Source organism: Betta splendens, chromosome 2 (assembly GCF_900634795.4).
Source record: "Betta splendens chromosome 2, fBetSpl5.4, whole genome shotgun sequence".
Taxonomy (NCBI): domain Eukaryota; kingdom Metazoa; phylum Chordata; class Actinopteri; order Anabantiformes; family Osphronemidae; genus Betta; species Betta splendens.
The window spans coordinates 25,680,075-25,701,532 of record NC_040882.2 but is presented as its reverse complement, the minus strand read 5'-3'; the positions used below and the strand labels follow the sequence as shown (position 1 = coordinate 25,701,532).

General features: G+C 48.1%; 1 protein-coding gene across 10 annotated transcripts in view; it reads left to right on the top strand.

Annotated features, from left to right (window-relative positions):
• Positions 1-681: 681 nt before the first annotated feature.
• The window catches only part of LOC114868289 (sodium/potassium/calcium exchanger 2-like), a 31,246-nt gene continuing 10,469 nt past the window's right edge, over positions 682-21,458 (top strand). For 2 of the 10 annotated variants that reach the window (XM_055513548.1, XM_055513533.1), the window contains exons 1-5: positions 682-1,094; positions 1,879-2,928; positions 13,449-13,495; positions 14,489-14,597; positions 16,814-16,828. In XM_055513548.1, coding sequence (XP_055369523.1) covers positions 2,040-2,928; positions 13,449-13,495; positions 14,489-14,597; positions 16,814-16,828 — 1,060 coding nt within the window. In that variant the 5' untranslated portion in view covers positions 682-1,094; positions 1,879-2,039. Of the gene's footprint in view, positions 1,095-1,222; positions 1,443-1,878; positions 2,929-13,448; positions 13,496-14,488; positions 14,598-16,813; positions 16,829-20,425; positions 20,477-21,458 lie in introns of those variants that run through there. The other 8 variants (XM_055513549.1, XM_055513542.1, XM_029171765.3 and 5 more) reach the window with 7 other exon arrangements.

The following is a 21,458-nucleotide window of genomic DNA, read 5'->3' as shown; positions in this document are numbered from 1 at the left end:
CATGCCCATACATTTCCAGTGCGTTCATGTTCTTGATTCTAGAGCACCCCAGTATGAAAACCAGTGCATGGTCAGGCTCAGCCTTTCGATTGTGGGCATCACTGTGGTTGAAGAAGTCAATAATCGCTTATTAACCTGCCAAAAACATTCAGATCATTTAATCAAGGCTAGGAAATATCAAATCCCACTTTTGACTCAGAAACACTGAACCACAACAGGCAGCAGTCACAGATTGATGATCCGTGCAGCTCCAGTTGATGCCGCTGACCTCGGCGTTCCCTGCTGAGTAACGAGAGGCTGGAGAGCAGAGGACAGGGGGCAATCAGCCTTTATTCATGGCACCAGGCTCATACGCGGCCACACTGTGCAGATGCTGTGGGTGTGTGGGCAGCAGCAACCAGGGGGCGACGGCATCATGAGACCAGGTGTGAACATTTAACCAGCTGGACCCTGGAGATAAATCTGAATTCCCCCTCAATTTAACACATTCCAACTTGTCTAATTTTATCTTCTAACAAATATTTATGAAGAAATCAGCCCTGCTCTCTTTTTTAATGGATCCACCACTCGCATATAACCTTGAAATGACCCAAGGCGTAGCCTGCACTGAATTCAGCTGCTGAGCTGAGGCACATCCACCTGTTCCGTCATCACCGGAATATAAAAAAAACAAGCTGTGGAAATAGTGCCTTTGCTGTGTAACCACGGCAACTCCTCCCTCAAAATGCAACATCACCAAAGCCCGGATCGCGTGAACAATGAGCAGCAGAGGACACCTGGCTCCACTGAGAGCCCGGCAGCGCCTCGCGAGCTCAGCTCAGCTTCGTGCCACATTAACGCGGTGTTGTTCTCCTCCCTGTAGTCGGAGACCGGAGGGATGCTGATGCAGCCGCGGCTGCTGCCGTGACGGAGAGAGGTGCGCGCAGTTGGGAGAGCTTTTGTTTTTTTTTTCTTTCCTCCAAAGCTCCTCCTCTGTCGTCGCAGAGCGGACGCCGGTCACATTGTGTTCAATGAGAGCACGAGGACGCCGGAGTGGATTTCCTAATTTCAGCCCGCTGCGGAGCCGTGCGGCTGTGTTCTCGCCTCTGTCCAAGGTAAGACACCGCCACGCGCCGCCCGCACCGCACCGCGCGGCACCGCGCCGCCCGCACCGCACCGCGCCGCCCGCACCGCGCCGCCCGCACCGCGCGCCACGCGCCGCACCGCAAAGGGGAAACTCGCGTTGGGCAGTTGGCTCCAGGGTGGTGGTCCGCCTCGTATGACTGAGGTCGCGGGCGTTACTGAAGGGCAGGCGGGGAAGAGTTGTGCGACGGGGCGCAGAGCGACAGGCGCAAACAGGACAGGCTGTTTTCAGCGTCTCCACCTGAGCGCCGCCGTGTCTCCCTGTCTGCGGCCAAGTGATGTCCGTGAACCGGCCTTCGCAGGTCGGGATGCGTTCGCAGGTAAAATCAGCAGGTTCCCGGGTTTTACTCATCTCCACAGGATCCCGACGGGCGCAGAGTCCGACTGTTTAATCGGCAGCGAACGAGCGAAGAAGTTTGAGTGGCGTTTTAAACTAAATGAATTTATGGAGCCGACGCTGGGAATAGACGCGTTAAGACGATAATTTAGATGGAAACATTTGTGGTTTATTCCAAATACTGATCATTCATTATTTAAAGCAGGACTGTGCATTATATGGGTTTTCTATTGTGGTCATTGAATGCATCGCTTTCATGGAATAGAAAATAACCTGTTTATGTTTGACTGAATGTGGCTGATACATAGACTCGTGCTGCTGATGTCTAGTGTCACAGTCACTCGTCCTCCATGCAGCTTTGCTGTTCATTTCCATTCCATGTTACTTAATAATCCCTTTATTTTGATATTTGCCAACAGAGGCTAATATGAAGACATCATTTGGCAAACCAGACCCCGGAAAGTACCCACAGCCTTTTCAGCTCGTTTGAACCTGGAAGCAGCATGCGTTGTCTCCGGTAAACCTGTCGTCCCTCCTTCACACCCAACCACCGCGTGAGGATCCCACAAGCTGCACAGAGATGGGTTCAGATGGGCCCGGCATGGATCCACTGGAGCGAAGAGCGGCCCCGGGTGCTGCCTGCAAGCGGCAGAGCCACCGGCGCCTGCGCAGGAAGCTGAGGCCCGTGCGAGTCCTGGGGCTCGTCTTCAGCCTCGTGGCCCTAAGTGCTGTCTCCTTCAGTGCCTTGACCTGGAGCTCCACGGGCCTCAGCGAGCCGCCGCCCCGCCAGTCGGCCCCTCACAGGACTCTGCTTTTCACCCAGCAGCAGATGGAGCCCAACGACTCGGCCGACATGCCGGTAGCCTTGAGATCCACGGCGGACGGCAACGAGAGCCAGGGGGAGTACCCGCGGGACCTTTTCAGCCTCGATCAGAGGCGCCAGGGAGCGGTGGCGCTCCACATGTTCGGCATGATCTACATGTTCATCGCCTTAGCCATAGTGTGCGACGAGTTCTTCGTGCCGGCGCTCACCGTCATCACGGAGAAGCTCTCCATTTCGGACGACGTGGCCGGCGCCACCTTCATGGCGGCGGGCGGCTCGGCGCCGGAGCTCTTCACCTCCATCATCGGCGTCTTCATCTCCCACAGCAACGTGGGCATCGGCACCATCGTGGGCTCCGCCGTCTTCAACATCCTCTTCGTCATCGGGATGTGCGCCATCTTCTCCAAGGAGATCCTCAACCTGACGTGGTGGCCGCTCTTCCGCGACGTGTCCTTCTACATCCTGGATCTGATCATGCTCATCATCTTCTTCCTGGATAACTCTATCTCCGTGTGGGAAAGTATCTCGCTGCTCTCGGCCTACGCCACCTACGTGATCTTCATGAAGTTCAACAGCAAGGTGGAGGGCTTCGTCAAGGACTGCATGAACAAGAACCAAGTGGTAGAAGTAGAGGTACAGCCAAAGGTGAGTTGGCGTCTTGATCCCAAGAAATACTGTTCAAAACCCACCTCCTTCCACCACCATCTCCTCTGAAAATGCCAGTTTGTGTCAAATGTCATCGCGTGAAGTCAGGTTTGCTGTGTCGATTGCTCAGTCATCCATCAGTATTCACTGATACTGACCAACCCAAGGCAGCTGTAGCTGGTTCTGAGCTTCAGAATGAGGGACACGCTGGGTCTAACCATGGTTTAACCCACACAGCATAGCTCTCCTACAGGATTATTAAAGTACATTCAAATGTGTAATTCTGGGTTAAGCTCCACAAATTGTGTCCCGTCTGTTGAAATCCTTATGAAAATCTATTTTCTGCACATGCACACTGTAAACGTGTGAAAGAAAACTGTAGGTTCAGTGGTTTCAGGATGAAGGTTCTCGCTGTACGTCCACTCAGCTCAGTCTGTTTAGCATTAAATATCCCAGAAGTCGTTGCACGACGCCACATCACAACCTGCCCCTCAATGACACTCGAGGGCAAAAGACATTGCGGTGCAATTTGATACCTGTGTAGAGATTATCCGGACGGATTTAGATTTCCTTTTGACATGAGAGGGAAATTAATTTTTGGGAAAGTTGTATTGTAAAGCTTTCATTAAATCGGGATTTAGTCTGAGTACATAAAGGGTATTTAAACAGCAGGTTACACAATGTTGGGAAGAACTGGCAAAGAAGCCAACGGCCCGGTTTCCTCTGGAAGCAGAGGGTAAAACGGGCAAAAACACATTTAAGTGTCTATTAAGAATAAATTTCCCAGAGCCAAGAAATGAGTGAGGGCTGAGTGCAAGTGGAGAATCAGGTGACCTTGAGCTGCAATGGAGTGTGTGTGTGTGTGTGTGTGTGTGTGTGTGTGTGTGTGTGTGTGTGTGTGTGTGTGTGTGTGTGTGTGTGTGTGTGTGTGTGCGTGCGCGCGCTGACAAACAACTTTTGATGAGTAGTGCACGACAGATGAGTTGTTCAAACGCCGCCATCACGTCTCATCTCCCCAGCGCTCGGCGCAGACTGAGCTTCTCGTCTCTTCTGCGTTTCAGGTAACACTTCCGTGGGTGCGACTCCCAAAACAAACACATGAAATACAGAATTAAAATAGCAGAAAATGAGGCCAGGTCTGTTTCTGCTGCTGTAGGCGCTTGCTCTATAGCTTGTGTGTGGTTGCGCAGGGTGAATAAAACTCTGAAGGCACGAGTATAATTAGAAGACAATCATTAAAGCGGCCTTTTAATCAAGCGTTGGCTCTGGGAATGTTTAAACACGTTAAACACGGAGAAGAAGCTAGTGTTCAGGTGCAGCGCCGCGTTCAGGTGCAGCGCCACTTTCAGGTCTAGCACCACGTTTATGTGCGGCGCTGCATTCAGGTGTCGCGTTCAGGTGCAGCACCACGTTCTGGTGGAGTGTCGCGTTCAGGTGCAGCGCTGCATTCAGGTGTCGCGTTCAGGTGCAGCGCCGCGTTCAGGTGCAGCGCCACGTTCTGGTGGAGTGTCGCGTTCAGGTGCATCGCCGCATTCAGGTGCTGCTCAGGTGGACGCCCTGCTCGGGCGGCGCTCAGGACGCCACCTGACGCCTGAGGCCGCGGGGCTCGTGGCCTGAGGACGCGGGGCTCGCGGCCTGAGGACGCGGGGCTTCCCTGAGCTTCGCGTGGCTCCGAGGAGGCGGGACGTCCTCGCCGTGCGCTGCGACCAGCGGAGGACTGTGCAGCGGCCGGCTGCGTAATTGAAAGCCGGCCATCCACCACGCAGGCTATAAATACCACGTGGAATTAGATTGGGAGCCTAACATTGACAGCAGCGAGATGCTCTGCATTTAGAAGTCACCATTGGGCTGCTGCCTTTCATCTCACTCTGTATCTGCTGCTCTGTGTGTTTCCTGTTTCTTTTTTAGCTGTTGGCAGCGTAAAAAATAGATGGTTCTTCTTTTCTTGGAAACATTACCTCAGCTTCCAGGCAAAGCGCTAAATGGTGCAGGCAGAACCTGAATGACTATTTGATGGACCCCCCCCCATGATGTGTAAGGATATTGAAAAGCATTGTTTAACAGCCGTTCAACGATCAGCCTTATCAGAGTAATCAGTAATCCAGTTAACAGTGACTGAGCTAGAATGAAACACGCTTTGTTTCCTTTGGGTTTATTCACAATGTTCAAGACGTGTTGTTGACCTGCAGCTTGGAAGTGGTCACATCTTCACAGCATTGACGTAGTTATTTGTTCCAGACGTTGAAGGGACCTATTTGCCTATTAGTTGTGACCTGGTTGGAGCCTAATGCCTTTGTTTGCGCAAAGAGCTCTCAGCTGCTGGTTAAGTTTGAAGCAGCACCGTGGTTTGGTTCTGCTACCGCGTCTCCTCCGACATTTAACCTGCTGCCATTTGCATTTAGCAGCTTCTGATGAGATCCTCCGCGTCAGTGAGCAGGTGTCGGCTACTGAAACTCTTTTAATGATGCAAATCTACTAAAAATCCATCAAAACATCTGGTTGTGTTCAAAGCATCGGATGTTGGGCTTGTGCTGCACCTTCGGCCTCGTCAGGTGCAAAGGTCAAACAGGCCTCACACAACTGTACGAACGCTCCTAATTGCTGCTCGTTCTCTTGACGCTAAGCTTCTTAGTCTGGTGTCTGGGGCCGTGAGGGCTTATGCTCTGACGGCAGAACACTGGGTTACTGGGTCCAGTGTGTGTGAGGGAGGCCGGCCGGAGTCCGACCACGCCCTCGCCGGTGAATCCTCCGACAGACACAGGTGAAGGTCGCACAAGATGGAGGCGTGTGAGTTCCACTGGTTCATTTCTCTGCTTCAGCCGTCGGTTTTTTTTTGCCGTGGAAGCAACAGATGCGTGTGCCGGCGTTGGCTCTGGAGGCCGGAGCTGTCGTTCCGTCCCGTCGTCTTGCTTTTCCTTCCCAGTGAACGATGCCAATCGGCGCTGGCATCTCCGCCACTCTCCGTTTCCCCGTCCACTTTGTTTTTTGGTACAGTTCTCTGATTTCCTTTTAAAGAGGGCAGTGCAGGCATTAGAGGGGTCCTCCATCATCTGCACGGCCGCCCTCCCCGGGTCCACCGGCGCAGCTTTATCTTGTTTTCCTGTGGCCTGTGTCATTGTGTGGCTGATGGACTGACTGGCTGCGTTTGACAATACTCGCTCAGTCACATCAGATTAACCAGCGCTGTAAACTGTGGTTCCACCACCGGCCGCGAGTTTGTCAGCAATGATAACGAGGCCTGAGTCATTTTGTCATTTGAAGGGAACCAGAACATAATCTGCTAAAACTCAAATACGTGAAACCCTTCTGTGTTTGACATTGGACGAGTAAGTGTCACACATTGAAGGAATGAGCGTCTGTGGATTGAGTTTAGGAGAATTCTGCATCCAGCCGCAGCATCAGACGCCTGTTATCGCCTGGATAAGCTGCCGTTCATGGAGGCAGATGCTGGTTCTGCTGAGATGGAAGGTGCGACCCCCCTGCATTACCGGGCTATAAATAGCGTCACAGAGGCGAGATCTTCCATCAGGATTCGCTTCAAAGATCAGTTACTGAGGGAGCAGGCTGTTTGTGTTCCCTCCCTGTGGATTTGGACATCCAGGCACCGGTGCTGATGCTGCTCGCCGTCACGAGCAGGTGTTGACTCGCGGCGCCTTTGTTTTCTCACCAGCACAATCACCGCGAAGTTCAGCCTCCTGTGTTGTATTAGCAGGCAGCGCTGTTTATTTTAAACGCTTCACAGGTTTCTCGTCTTTTATGATGCACATCAAGGTAATTTTGTGCAGTTGTCGAGTTAATTCCTGGAGCAACTGGTTGGAACCAAAGTACAGTTTCTGAAACATGAGCTGGATTTTTCACCGCGAGAAAAGCTCGATGTGCTTCAAATTGAATTTCAGCCGCTAACGTCTATACATGCACATGGCTTGTCCTTGATTTGTGCTCTGTATCTTAATGAAAGCAGCGAGGATATTCACGGTTTTATGCTTTAGAAGGGAAGTTGTAGAAGTGACCTTGGTTTCGCCTGAATGAAGACGAGCTGGCAGTCAATAGCTGAATGTGGAAACGTAGTGTGTGCTGACGGGGAGCGGGTCACGCGTCCCTGCAGACGTTTACAGCAGCTCCCGACGCAGAGCGGGAAACGGAACCTTTCTGGCACCGGAGCTCAGTCGGCATCAACGGGGCCAGACTCCAATCGTGTCCACATGAAGCCCACGCCTTTGATGTCGCCACGGTGACGACGAGCATCTGCTCCAGCTGTGGCTCCTTGTCTGTGGGGACGGAGGAGAGGGCGGAGCTGCTGTAAAGCCTGTTTCAGAGGTTGGGCTGTTACGGCAGACAATCAAAATATAATAAGAAACAAATCCACACAGCAAACTGAAGCTGGGAGGACTGAACCAGTGTCATCGTCTACAGTTATTCTTACGGCAGCGTTTTTACTCGTTAGCCTCCTGAACATTAATTGCATTGAGTCCAGGTGAAGTCGTCGTCTACATGTCTGACAGCTGATTTTTATGCCATTCTGAGTGGTTCCTGTAGCTGTAGGTCTTCATCAGGGGTTAAAGGTCACAGATCACCTACAGACATAACAAGAACTGTACTTTACTCTTGAGCGAGGGACTTTAATGGAACACGCAAAACCCTCCATCAGCATCGTTAGCCCGGTTCACCGTCTTTTCCCAAGCTGTGACTTCTTGCGTGCGATTAGCGCTCGTCTTCTGCTCGGCTCCAGTCACGGGCCGAGCCTCCAGAGTAGCACCACAGCTGCGCCTCGGTTTCACACGCGTCTGTTCCAGCATCCACTCCGTTCGCGGCCAACCTGGAGTAATGTAAGGAAACAAAGGGACGGGTTAAATAGAAAGCGCTGGGTCAAAACCCGAGTCGTCCCACAAGTGCAGAGTGGTTTCCAGAAATAGATCTTTCAAAGCCACCACGTTTTACAGCCCACACGGAGGAGTCTATCTTAACAGGGTCAGTTGAGTGCTTGTCTTTAATGTTTAGAGTGCGTGTGAGAGCCTGAATATCTCCAGTAGATGCTGACTCCACTCAAAAACAGTTATTTCAGATCAGCAGATATAAATGAGCTGGTGCCCAGTTTATTTCATTATAATCTCTACAACAAGTGATACAATTATTTCCACACATATATCAGCTCAAAGGTCGAGGTGCGAGTGGCGGAAATGTCGGCCGCTGACGTAAAGAAGTTCCTGAAAGCCTGAAATGAGAGAGCGCTGCTTTGCTTTGCTCTGTGGGAGAGCCAGAAGGTGAAATGTGGAGGCTTGCAAGAAACTGAAAGCCTTATTGATCACGGGCTATTTCTGACGGCAGGGTTGAATTAGCTAATATAACTGCACTGTAAAAGCATCATGTTAAGGGCACCGGGATCCTTATCTCGTGGGCGTATACAGTGACACACGCAGGCCGGCGAGTTAAAAATAAAAGGCGTATGTGGAAGGTCTGGTGGGTCTTACCGTACAAACCTCCTCGGGCGGATTCTGAAGCGCGGCAGCAGCGCAGTCATGGACCACGTACAGTAATACCTGCAAATAGGGAAATTCAGGGCAAAGTCTGCACTGAGTTAGAGGCAGCATCGCGTGAGGATCTTAGACCAAATTTGAGGGGGTAAACTCTCCAAATGGAAGTGATTGCAATCAGACAGCCTCTAATGAGCTAATTAGGAAATGCTCTGGGGCTCATCGAATCCGCTCAGAGCGTCTCCTCCTCTGTTCTCATGCGAGAGTTACCAGTTGTTATGTCATCCCCTGACGAGTGAGTGATGCATGCGGCTGCCCCCTCCAGCCCAGTCAGCGGCGCCAAGGTGACCTGAAGGTCACACCCTGTTCCACGCCAGAGCCAGTCCACCTCCACCCCCTCACGATGGGACGCCAGCTTCTGTTTGTGCTCTTTGCACCAGATGGGCAGATAAACAGCAAGGGAACAAGTGAAGAAGTAGTGATGGGAGAACTGGCCCCAAACAGCTGCTGCCTGTTGACACTGGACTGAAGGGCACATCTGATCGTTGCCCGTATTTCTTTTATTCTCATTTAAGATCCAAACCATCAGCCGATAGATCCCACTAAAAAGTGCCGTCTCCGTTTCAACAACCTGAACTATCTCATTCCTCTGCGCCTCAGCGCCACTGTTCCTCTATTAAAAACACATCAGTGAGTCACACTGTTGCACTGGGCGACATGTTCCTTCATTACAATCAACACAGACACTTGTTTATTTTGAGTCAGTCCCACATACACAGTCCTCCTGTTGTAAATTCCACTAGAACGCCATCTGTGTATTAATCCACAGCTGAAAATACTCCCAAGCAAATGCAGTATTTACTCGTGTTTGGGTAATACAGCTTTACTGGACCCATATATATAGAAGTACTGAGCCTTTCTGAAGCAAATAACCTTTTTATTGTATTTCCGAGAAAGGCTCATGTACTGTACTGCTGTAGGACATTGAGTTAAAGCAGCTTGTGTGTTTGTGTTTCTGTTCAAATACACAACGTCTTGATCAGTTTGACGAATGTCGACCTCGGATAATGACCTGACTCCATCTGACTGTGCTCCTTTGCTTTATTAATAGTGTCCCAGTGTGTGATGCATTAGAAATGACCACGTCATGGTAGCTTGAATAGCTAGAGGTACAGTAGGAGGAAACGAAAATCAAACCTCATCAGTGGACGCAAACTAACCCAGGCTGCTACAGCTGTTGGTGCAGACATGTGACCTCATGAGTGGTACCTGGAAAAAAGCAGCGCTGCCCAAAAGGCTCGGGGCAACTTGTTTGGACCACGGTCATTGATCGAATTTAGGGTTTGTTATCTGTGTTGGGAACCACTTCTCACTGTAAAAGTCCTACGGGATCTGGACATCATAACAGAATCGGCACCAGTGCACTTATCCCTGTACAAAATGATGAAAGCAGCAGACACGCTGCTGAATGATAATACAGACGCCCAGAAGAAACTTTTGTCTGTTACAGTCTGAAGAACAAGGCAGCAGACGCAGTCTCAGCTCTGATCTGGCAAATTGGATCACAAGGAATATAGTATTAATTCAGGTTAGTTAGATAGTCAAAGGGACCTTACAGGAATGTAAGAAAACAATCGTACAATCAAACTGAGCTTTTTGTGACTCTGCTCAGTCTCCAAAATGACACAGCAGTATGTCTTCACAAAGCCTGAGCGCGATTGGTTCACAGAAAACAGGAGGAAGCAGTTTTGACTTAGTCCTGGTGAACGTTGCCTTTTGGGAAATCAGCGTCGTGGCAGCTCCTGTAATTAGTTCTGCTTGTTAGAAAAATGAAGGGGTTACTAATTAGCAAGTGGATGGCTTCTTGACTGGTGCATCTTCCCCTCCCTTCATCGAAGACCGTCATTATTGTCACAGGGAGGGAAAGGAAGCCAGGGAGACAGAGAGATGCTGCTCAACAGTTTTGAAGCTAGACGGACGGGTCTCGATGGGAGTTCTGTCACGTCCTGACAGACGGGCTGCCAAATGGAAGCATGTGTAGGCAAACGCCCAGAGCTCTGCAAGATTTCACTTTTCAAGTTTGCCTAACAAGCCAGAGCGGCTCCATTCCACAGATCTTTACATGCACAAGCTGACATATGCTTTATTTATAGCATTTGCACGTATACTGCAGCTTTACTGTGCGATTAATTCTGTCAAACAGCTGTCACCTGTTAGATTGGATTAATATTAGGTTTGTGTGCATGATTTTTCTCCATGTGACCGTTTGACACACATACATTAGACCAGCCGATACTGTGTTATGCTCTCATGTCTGCCTAGTGCCGCTTAGCTTAGCTTAGCTTAGCTTGGTTTGGTTTAACTTTTGCTTATAACTTTGCTTAAAACTCTAGTAAAGTAAAAAAATAGTCTATAACATCAGTGGTTTGTTAAATTAAAACAAATCCAAAAAATCTTTATACATAAATAAGAATTGTCTTCCTGATAAGTTTAATTTTACTATTGTGGTTTCTGTTTACTCGTTATTGGATGTCAACACTGCATTAGATGTTTTTCCAGTCATGTTACTCGGGTTTTGGGGACTTACCTGATGTTGTTTATTTCAGTATGTGGTTAGTTAAAGTAGATAACTTTAGGAAAGTGTTTATGAAACATTATATTAATGATTTGAAAGATGAAGCTCAGAATTAACATAAAATGTAGCTTTGAAATAAAATGAAGTTTCTATAGAAATGAACTCCTTTGTGTTCTCAGATTGCATATGCGGAGACTTAATAATCCACTGTTCATGTCTGAATGTGGGGACTTTCAGCTCCTTCACCAGATTCCTCCGAAAGTCCCTCCTAAAGCCGCAGGCAATTAGTCTGGTGAAAGCGGAAGTGTTTTTGCATGATGTCACGCTCTTCATCGATAATTCTCCATAACATGCTGTTACATGCATGCGGCTGCAGAGGGACATTTATCCCTCTCAGCTGATCCGCTTCCAAGAACGATCCTGATGTGACGTTACGTAAGAACTGGAAGGCAGATCCGCTGGTATTAGAGAACACACAAACTCCAGAGAACATACTAATCACCCCGTGTGATTATTAGTCATAATATTTAACGCTGGCTTAATGAGAGGCCTACGCTGTAATCTCTATCTGGCACGTTCACCTGTTCTCTCCTAACCCTCCTGACTTGCCTCTGAGGAGGGTTACAGGGAGTGAAATAGAATAATTATACTTGAAGTGTGCGGAGGAATTACCCTGAAGATGTGAAATGGGGAATAAAGGAGGTTATAGTCGAATAGCTCTGTGGAAAATCTGTGGATTAACTCAGCTTCTGCTTAGCCTTTTTTTGGCAAATGTTTAATTTTAGGTCCCACATTGCTGTAATTATTCTGCATTTATACTGTGGCAAACCAAATGTATGGCAAATTATGAGCTGCTGAGCAGAAACGGTAACACAGTGGCGACCACTGACTTTTTCTCAAGGTGAAACCAGTCTTTGAACTGAAACTGAGAGGTTTGATTTTATTAGTTTACATTTTGTATAATAATCAAGCAGAAACAACTAAAGTCACAAAAAATGAAATGTTTTTAATAATATAATCTAATTTTATCATCCATGCAAGCTTTTACCTTATAAATCTGAGTTGAGTGTCTTTTTGGGTTGACCTTGTCTTTAAATTGTGCGTTTCTAAGCTCAGACCCGATCATTTTGCACTTTTTGTCTGTGTGTATTTTATCAGCATGTGCCTTCACGTTTCTGTCTGTGGGCTGCAGAACAAAGCTGGTGCTAAGATCTGAACAAAAGCTTTGTGTTAGAGGCCTTAAGTGACTGACACACACACACACACACACACACACACACACACACACGTTTGTGAAGACAAAGTGAGTGAGTGCCGCTCAGCTCAGTGAAAAGCTTTTGTTTCAAAAATAGTTACTGCTGCAGAAGCCAGAAACGCCTGCTGAGGCTGATGGCAGAGAATCGAGTGATTGTTAAAGGACTGAAGTCACGTCGGTGTGATCTGGCACGTACCAGCAAAAGTTAGCACATTAAAACCGACAGGAACGACACCTGCTCAGCAAAGCTATAGGTTATTCTCACCATTCACGTCAAGACGGAGTGACGGTGTTTTAGACGAGAAGATTAAACATGTTCCAGCTCCAGGTAAAAGACAGTTTAGCAGAGTTAAACCAAGTTATCGAGGTAGAAGGTAATAATCATCTCCTTCTTGCATTTATCAAGAATTGTAAAAATGACAAGGTGTGAGCTTATCGCTCATGTGATACACCTTGGCGATATAAAGGAGCTACTGTGCGTCTCATGTTAGCTGTTTCCTTCTGTTTCCGGTTGTTGTGTGAAGCTAACGTCCTGTCCCACAGTGTCAGACTAGTCCTTGTCCTTAAACTCGGTCCCTTGTCCCTATTTGTTTGGTCTGTGACTTATAATCCTGAAATAATAATGATAATAAACTACTATAAGCTAATATTGGAGATTGAAAAATTTGAGTTTGAGCCAGTTGAGTTGTTGTAATATTAAACTAAGTCCTACTGTTGTAAACATGCAGAACAACATACATGTAAATAAATAATATGCAACACGTTCATAAATATGCCGTAGTGAGATGGACTAGCCTCCTTTGTGCAAAGCTAAGCTTACTAGCTACTAGCTAGTTTTATATTTACCATATGGAGTTTTGGCAGTAGGTGACTCAAACCTGTTTAATTATAAAGTTGATTTTGTGTCATCATAAAACGCTGATAGGTGTTTTTGTGACATTCTTGACTAACGTGAGTGAAATCAAAATGACATTTCTGAGTGATTTTCGAGGACAGGTAGACAGCTCTTGCTCAGCGGTAGTCAGACAGAGCAGAGGGAGGAATCTGTCCCCGAAGTCTTGTCCACTCGCATCACAGTCAGTCATCGCCATCTCTGTAACTGTGTCTCTGCGTCTCTTCATTTCGTCTGTGTGGTTGTGAGCAGCATGCTTCACATCTGTGTCCTGTTTTTCTCTTTCTCTCCCTCTCCCCCTCCTTTTATGTTTTCTTCTGTGTGTTGGATGAGAAGACGAGTCCCGGGGCACCAGAGGATGACGGCAAACTGTCGGTAGGTCCTGTCGGATCGGCGCTTCCTGTCTGCCTTTGTGTTGGTCCCCCTGTTTGTGTAGCTGTGGTAGCGTAACTTGCTTCTTTCTCGTCATGAACAAAGTGTTGACTCCGTTATCGCTAACCCTCAGACACCCTTTGTGAAAAAAGCCCCGTGTGTCTTTCTTAATTTTTCTTTTGCAACTCTTTCACATCACGCACAAGACAATCGAGGAAGGAGCCAATGCGCCGAGCCTCCTAGCGCAAGCTTTGGTTTTCATCCAAATTGTAAAGGAAGCCGATCAAACCGAGCAGCAGAAGGACAAATCTTCAGGGACACGCCGAGAAGCCAGATCTCCAAGACCTCACACAAGCCTCCCCCCTCCTCACACTCACACCCATATGGGCCTGAGAATTAGAAGCCGACACCTCCTGTGCCTACGTGTCACCTGTGGGCAGCCGAAGGCGAACACACTTCAAGCAGCTGCCACCTGCAATGGTGCCTAATTCCCCGCTGCTCTCAAGTTGGGCTCCGGCTGCTGGGGGTGACCTTGACGGGGGGTTGTTTTGGGGAGGAGAAGCCTCAGACGCCACCTTAACTGTGAACGCCTGTCACAAACGCATGGGATATTTTTAAGAAGCCGGGCTACGAGGGGGGTTTATGCAAAGCAGGATTACGGAGTCGTATCCTGACCAGGAGCACGACTGAAGTTGGTAGAGCATCGTATACGCATTAACAAATGTTCCAGCAACGCGAAGCCTTCTGTGGGAGCTTAAATGTCATTAACATGTGAGGATCAAAGAACAAGTACCTTTATGTGGTAAAATAAATGAGCTTACAAATCGCCACGGTTCCGGCTCTCGGTGTAGAAATAGCTTCAGAGGAGTGTTTTAATTAAACAGACACATTTTCCTCCTGAAGAACCAGCTATTGGACTTTGAAAACATGTCGTACATAATTAGCCCCATCTCGGGCGTCGGGCGTTTGATTGACACCTTGTTTCTCCTTTGGCAGGCGAGGCCCCGGCTGCAGAGAGGAGGTAGTTCTGCCTCCCTGCACAACAGCCTGATGAGGAACAGCATTTTCCAGCTCATGATTCACACGCTGGATCCTTTAAGTGAAGGTAAAACAGTGGAAGGAGCTGCTGTACGTTTACTGTTCGTAAATGTTTCTGTTTCCAGGTTGATTTTGCAATAAACTCAACATCTCTTTTGTCTTTTGCTCTGAAAATTACGTAATTCCTGCAATAAAAATCAAAAAGGAGGAAGTTAATATAACGTTCTTCACCTTTAATCATCATTTACTGGATCCATATGAAAACAGGTCTCCTCTATTTGCGAGTACTTCATGTGCTCCGTGCCCCTATGGTGCATTCACAAACTGGATAGATCCAGTTTTAAAGATAGTCCATTAAGGAGAAGGCGAGCTGTGTCAGTGCACAGCTGAGCTGGAAGATCATTTTCCTTTAATCCATGATGAAGGCCTATTAGCTTAGCTAAAGGAAATGTAAAATGGCAGTGTCAGTGTTCAGCGCAGACGATGAATATGTTAATGCACGAGGGGGAGGCGTAGCGTCCCCGCTATCGGAAAGATACGAGAGAAAATGAAAAATCTGCCTTAATACGGATGGGCAACGGGTCTGAGGAGGGTTCGAAGAATTAGTCATCAGCCTCTTGTATTTTTAGCTTCGGTGTGGAAGAAACATCTTATGACGTGATGAAACCTAATCCCCAAAAATAAATATTAATATGGGATGCCAGCTTACTGGATTATGTAACATGAACATTTTTTTTTCTTTTTAGGTTTCTTGGAATTGTGTATCATCATTGTAGGTTGAATTTAAAGCATCATTTTCACTATATGCACATAACAAAACAGAGTAAATGTGCCAACAACCAACAGAGCCATGCGGTCGCCAAACAATGTTACATTCCTTGAAAGCCGAGCTCAGAGCGACTCAGCTCAGGAGAGGATTTATACACTTAAAGTGCCCATTAACATGCATCGACTCATTGTCGTACACTGAATCCAAGGCGCCCCGACTCTGAGGATTCATCCTTCCATCTTGGTGATTAAAATGTAAATCATAGCCTGCTGGAGGATTGGAAGTGTCTATGAGCAGTCGTGGACGTGCACCGGAGGGTCATACATACTCCACCCTGCTAGCTAGAGCTAGCGGCCATGGGGCCTTTTCAGGGGCTTTTAAAGTGCATTGATGAGGGTGGACTGACTGGACCTGTATGACTGGATTGTGCATAAAATCAACCTGGTCTGGTCTCTATTAACAGAGATCGTTTCCTATAAGTGATGTAACGCAGTGTAAACGTGTAAATTCTGCTTCAGCAGGAAACGCGAGGACGCAGCGTTCGCTCGTTTGGCTGATGAGTCTCTGCAAACGAATGCAGCACAGTGAGACACGACACCACGACAGCATTAATTACCACGCTGAGAACAAAAGGCACACATCAGACCTCGCTTCCATTTGAATTTATTATTGGTAAATTTCCATTTGTGCATCAAAACCATTGAACATGCAGCGACAGCACTGGTGTGGATCGCGTTTATCAGTTCCCATTCCCACATTTTACCAACGCTGCTACAAAGGAGCATTTAGTAGAACAGGTGCGTCCATCGCAGACAAAGCCGGCGCTGCTTGTCCTTGCGTGCTCTTAGGCTTTAAGTGTAGCTCAGCGGGGCCCTGAGGGAGCTGGCAGGACTCCATCCATACATTTTTCATCGACGGCTCTCAAAACACAGTCGCCTGCACTTCCGAGCAGAAGTCTGACGTTGTTTAGTGCCAGGAATGGGTTCGGTTTTACTCGTTACACTTTTAGCTCTGTGATAGTCTGACAGAAAGTGAGTGTGTAAGTGTCACTGTGTTTGGGTCGTTTTCCTGCTTTTACTCAAATTAATTAGTGTTTTAGCCAAACATTTAAGCCACTTGTATCCAGCTTCTAGCTCGTGAATATTCACTCTATGAGCGGGAAAAACCAGGATTCGTTTCTGTGGGTGTCAGAGTATGTGTGCGCTCCGGCACGTGTCACTCATAAGATAATAGTGGGGTATTTTGGGAACATGATTGTCTCCCTTCTTGATCAGAGCTGGATGCAAATGCTGACATGATGATCGATGAGAGTGGATTCAATCAACTCATCCAACTCCCAGCAAGAAGGAAAACACAGATTTCCCTAAATGAAATTCATGACAGAAGATGAGCTTCTTGTGCCTTCATACTGAAATAACGCCTATCGATGATTTAATGTCTCCTATCAAACAAAATGGATTTATCTTGTCTCTGTTTCTGTCTTTCTATTTGTTTTTCCTCTACTGTTTCCTCAGAATTTGCTGACTCTGGTGAGTTATTTCTCAAATTTCTGTATCTCCTATACCCCCAAAAATCTGTTTGTTCTCATTCCAACAGCCTGGAGGCAATGCTCTTGCCCGACGTGTTCCCTATGTATACATGTCCCCGGCGCCGCTGTGCTGTATGTCAACTCTGTACTGTCCATCCCTGCAGACTCTCCTGCAAATAATTCATTCGCTTCTGTGGATGTATTCTTCCTGGAATCCCTCTGTGACCATTTCTGCATCGCCCCCCCCCCCCTCCCCATTGTCCCTAATCCTCTTTCTCCTCTTATGAACTCCTTTTAGCTTTGTCTTAACTCCTTCTGCAAACCCGTGGAGGCCCAGAGTTAGAGGTTTGGGTGTTTTATGGGATGTCTGTGAGGCGTGTTCGCCCTGCAGACATAGACACGTGTTTCAGGAGGGAGATGGAGTATCATGACCTAATTCTCTCAACTTGACAGCTCGGTGCTTGGTTTATGAATGTGTGCAGTGGGAGGACGGAGACTAGGCGTCTGCTCTTTCCTCAGCCCTTTTCACATGCCCTTCGTCAGGACTTGGAGTCAATAGGAGCTTGACAGAGCAATTAATGGCCTTTTGCAATTAGCTGTTCTCACCAGACTATTGGCAATTAAAGTATTCACATGCTCCTTGAAAGAAGTAGATGCTTAATAAGCCTTTAGAGTCTGTTCAGAAATACTTGGCATTGCAATACTCTGGGACAGTTAGTTCTGGATCCTTCCCATCAGTGTGGAGATACAAACAATATCACTTAGGAGGAGCATCAAATATTGAACTGCAGAGAGAGACGGGAGGGGGGAGGGCGGGGCGGCTCTCACTCTGCCGTCTGAACTCACCCAGGCTGACGGAGACAAGCCTTCAGATTCAGGCTGTGCGCATGGCTTCGGCTCAAGCCCTTCAATAAGATTTGTCGCCCGGGGCCTGAGCTCGGTGGTGACTAAATGCACATCCAGAGCTGCAGTTGCACTCGCTTTGAACAACGATCAGCGTCCGTATGAGCATCGCCGCTGCGTGGGGGATGATGCAGCGACAGAGCTGCTCGTCACGTGGCCGCTCAGAGTGGGACACATTCGCTGACTCCCTCTTTTGCAGCCTTGAGGAGAGGGAGAAGGTCACAAGGGTAAGGCGTGGGGAGGTGAGACGGGTGAGGCGAGGCAGGATGGGTTTCTCTCCACTTCACAATAAGAGGCCGTAAACAAAAGTTGATCTGTTCCTCATTTTGAGAAGCGGGTCTTGACCTCTGTTGTATGTGGCACCAGTGAGAGGCTAATCTATTCATCTGGTGCTTCTCCTGCCCTCCCTGCAGTCCTGTCTGTGCGATGATCCAGGCCCACATTGATCTCTATAATTCGATAACGCACCCACTGTCACCACCCTCCCACAGAACCACTTGGCCAATATGATTTCTATTCATGTTTATATGTAAAGAGCTGACATTCTGTGCCATTTGCTTTCGTTCAATTATCCCGTTTATCTTTACTACCTGATGTTTCCATTGTTTGTGCCGGCTGTGGCGCTTTGCACTCCTGTTGCCCAGGTTGTGGGTTCAACCCCCTCAGAGAGGGGTTGCGTCAGGAAGGGCATCCGGCGTAAAAACCTGCCCATCATGCGAGTGATTCGCTGTGGCGACCCCTGACGGGGAAAGCTGAAAGGAGTGACTTCACTTCCATTGTTCAGAGTACCTCTAGCAGATACCGCCCTAAAACTTGTCCCCATAATTTAGTTTTGCTAGATGACTTCACGTCCTGTGTGTTACGTAACCAGGCACCCATCATCCCTGCGAACGCAGTCATACAGCACACAGGCGTCACAGCCCCTTCCGCCCCCTCTGAGCCCCCCCGCGCCGGCGGGGGGAGAGGATCAATGTTAAAAGCCTCTCCGCTCCGGCACAGACTGTGAGTTTCCCTGACACCCCAACCCCCAGCAGACGCAGCAGGCATGCGCGGCTCACCAGAGGTTTGGAGGTCGCGCCACAAGGACAAGATGGCCCCTGGTAAACAACACGAGCCCCCTCCCTCTGTGGGGCTGCAGAGGGCAAAGAGACAAGCGTGCGCCGTGGGTTAATTGCCCTCAGAGCGGCTCAGAGTCGGGGGGCGGCCGAGCGATGGTGCACTTCAAACCCAAATCACCTAATCACACGGGGCCGAGGCGCTTCTCTGAAAGTGCAGCAGATCAGCACGACACGCCGCGATGGGATGCGTGTTCATCTCATTAGACTGTGTTTGCAGGGCTGCCAAGTCTCACATTTGGCATGAGATTCACACCATAATCCTCTCACATGCGAGTGGAGTGGTCGCCCACTGTCGGGCTCTGTTGGATTCCGTGTGAGTGCATGTGGGCCTGAGGACATGCACAGTACTTACTCTACTGTACACCTACTACATGAACCATGTGCTGTAGTGGACGGAAAAGGGCCAGTTCACACAAATGACCAAACATGATTCAAGTGCAGAGCAGACAAATGATGGCTGAACTACAGGGAACAGTTGCATAGCATCACACAGGAAAGTTTGTCCGAGAAGCTTTTAAGCCGTAAAGGTGCTCATTATTCTGCCTCCACATGATCAGCGAGGTCCATCCACTTAGCAGGAATTACAGAGATGAGGCAGTGATTCAGCCGGAGCGGAGAGTGTTTGGTTTCACCAGCATGCTCTCCGCGAGTCGAGTGGTCTCAAGATATGCAAACGGTTGGTGATGCACTCGCCCAAGTTTCTCTTGCAATTGTCACATCGCACAGAAGAAATGCTCATTGTGATGCAGTTAGACTTCGTGGAGTGGAGGCAGTGATTTACCGAAGAGGATTATGGGAATTACAGGTTTAACGTCACATATTAGAATACAGTAACGATTTAATGCACAGGTTTTGGTGACACACATTGTGCCGCTGATGCAGCGTAGAGTCCTTTTATTTCGTTGTGGACAGAATAACACCATACTTCTCAAACGTAGACAGACGAGAGCAATGCTAAAAAGTCCTGAAGTCATTAGTTATTTATTGTTGAAGCAGGCAGAAGAGTGCGGCGTGGGAGGGCGAGTCCCGTGGTCCGGCGTCTTCTGTTCAGCTGTTGCTGCAGCTTTGAACTCCTGTCTAATTCATCATGCAGATGTGCTGACCGCCTGTTTACGGTGGCACAAAGAACTGCTACAGTAAGGGAATCCAATGAATTGTTCGGGTTACACTGTGGGAACGAGTGGCCGGACCGTCGGGCCTGTGAGGAGAAGAGGACTCATGCTCTTTGTTGCATGTCGACCCAGTAAACTCTAATTTAACTGTTGTGTTTGTTTTTAACACATCATTGTACAAAGCGCCTGTTGTTGTGTCGGCGGCGCATCGATCGCCCCCCCCTCCCTCTCTTCTTAACTCTTCTACTATGGCAGACTCCTCAGACTCGGTGGTGGTGATGCATTTCATTTGTTTTGCACCGGTGCAGTGCCGACTCAGAGAGACGCTCCTTCCTGTGTCCCCTCCTGTGTTTGTACAGTGTGTTCTACAGAAGCAGCCGACCTGTCTTGTTCTGTCATGTTCACTCTTTTCCTTTTCTCTGTGTGTTCGTTGCCTTACCCTTGCCTTTTGCTGTGATGTTGTAGAGCTTGGGACTTATGGAAAGCTAAAATATTATCACTCAATGACTGAGGAAGGTAAGCCTGAACGTTTTCACTACTTGAACATTTGCGTCAGCTGCCGTCATCCCTCTTGGTTTGTCCCTTCACCTTTATTCATGGAAAGCACCTCGTTCCCATTCTTTTGTTTGCTTGTGACATACAGCTCGCACACTTTTGAGTTGACGTTTCAACAACCTCTCTGAGATTTCACTGACATAAGTGCAAATCATGGTGCTCGTGCCGTTTTCGTACTTTTTATTGTCATTTGAACGTTTTATTTGGAGAACATTTATCGTACATACGTGTGGCTTGTTACTGTGTTCAGTGTTTTTATGGATTTTTATTCCGTTTTTTAATTTAGCAATTTATTTGATTCTGTGACAAACCCAGCGCTTCTTCTCCTCATAAACACACACACACACACACACACACACACACACACACACACACACACACACACACACACACACACACACACACACACACACACACCTGCCCTAGAAGCAAACACTCGTTTTCATCTCTTCTTATTGTCCCCCGGCCCCATCTGTGTCGCTGAGCGATGCATCACCTCGGCGCTCACTTTGGGTTCTACTTGCACCAGCAGCGGGTGCACACGCGTAAGACGAAAGATGCTGAATTTGGCAAACCGGGGTGACTCATCCGCCCCGTGGTTGCGTAAGAGGCAGCGCTGACAGGGAAAATGAGCTGTGTAACATGGCGAAGGAAGGGCCAGTCTCTGCATCATTATGCAAATTGGGTGGTTGTAAAAGTGCACGAACCATGTTTTCTCCTGCAGACACTAAATAACCAGCCTTTAATTACAATAGATTTATTCTTAATTAGTAAATAAGCTTTGCCCTTTTTTCTTTCTCATGATGATGTTTGCAGTAAAATCTGATGCTAATTTTTACGTCATAGAAGTGATATCATCTCAGTTGGTGCAAAGGGTGCAGGTCTGGGTTAAATCACAGTAGTCTTAACTAAAGCTGCTTGTCTTGTCATGTTTATTTTTATT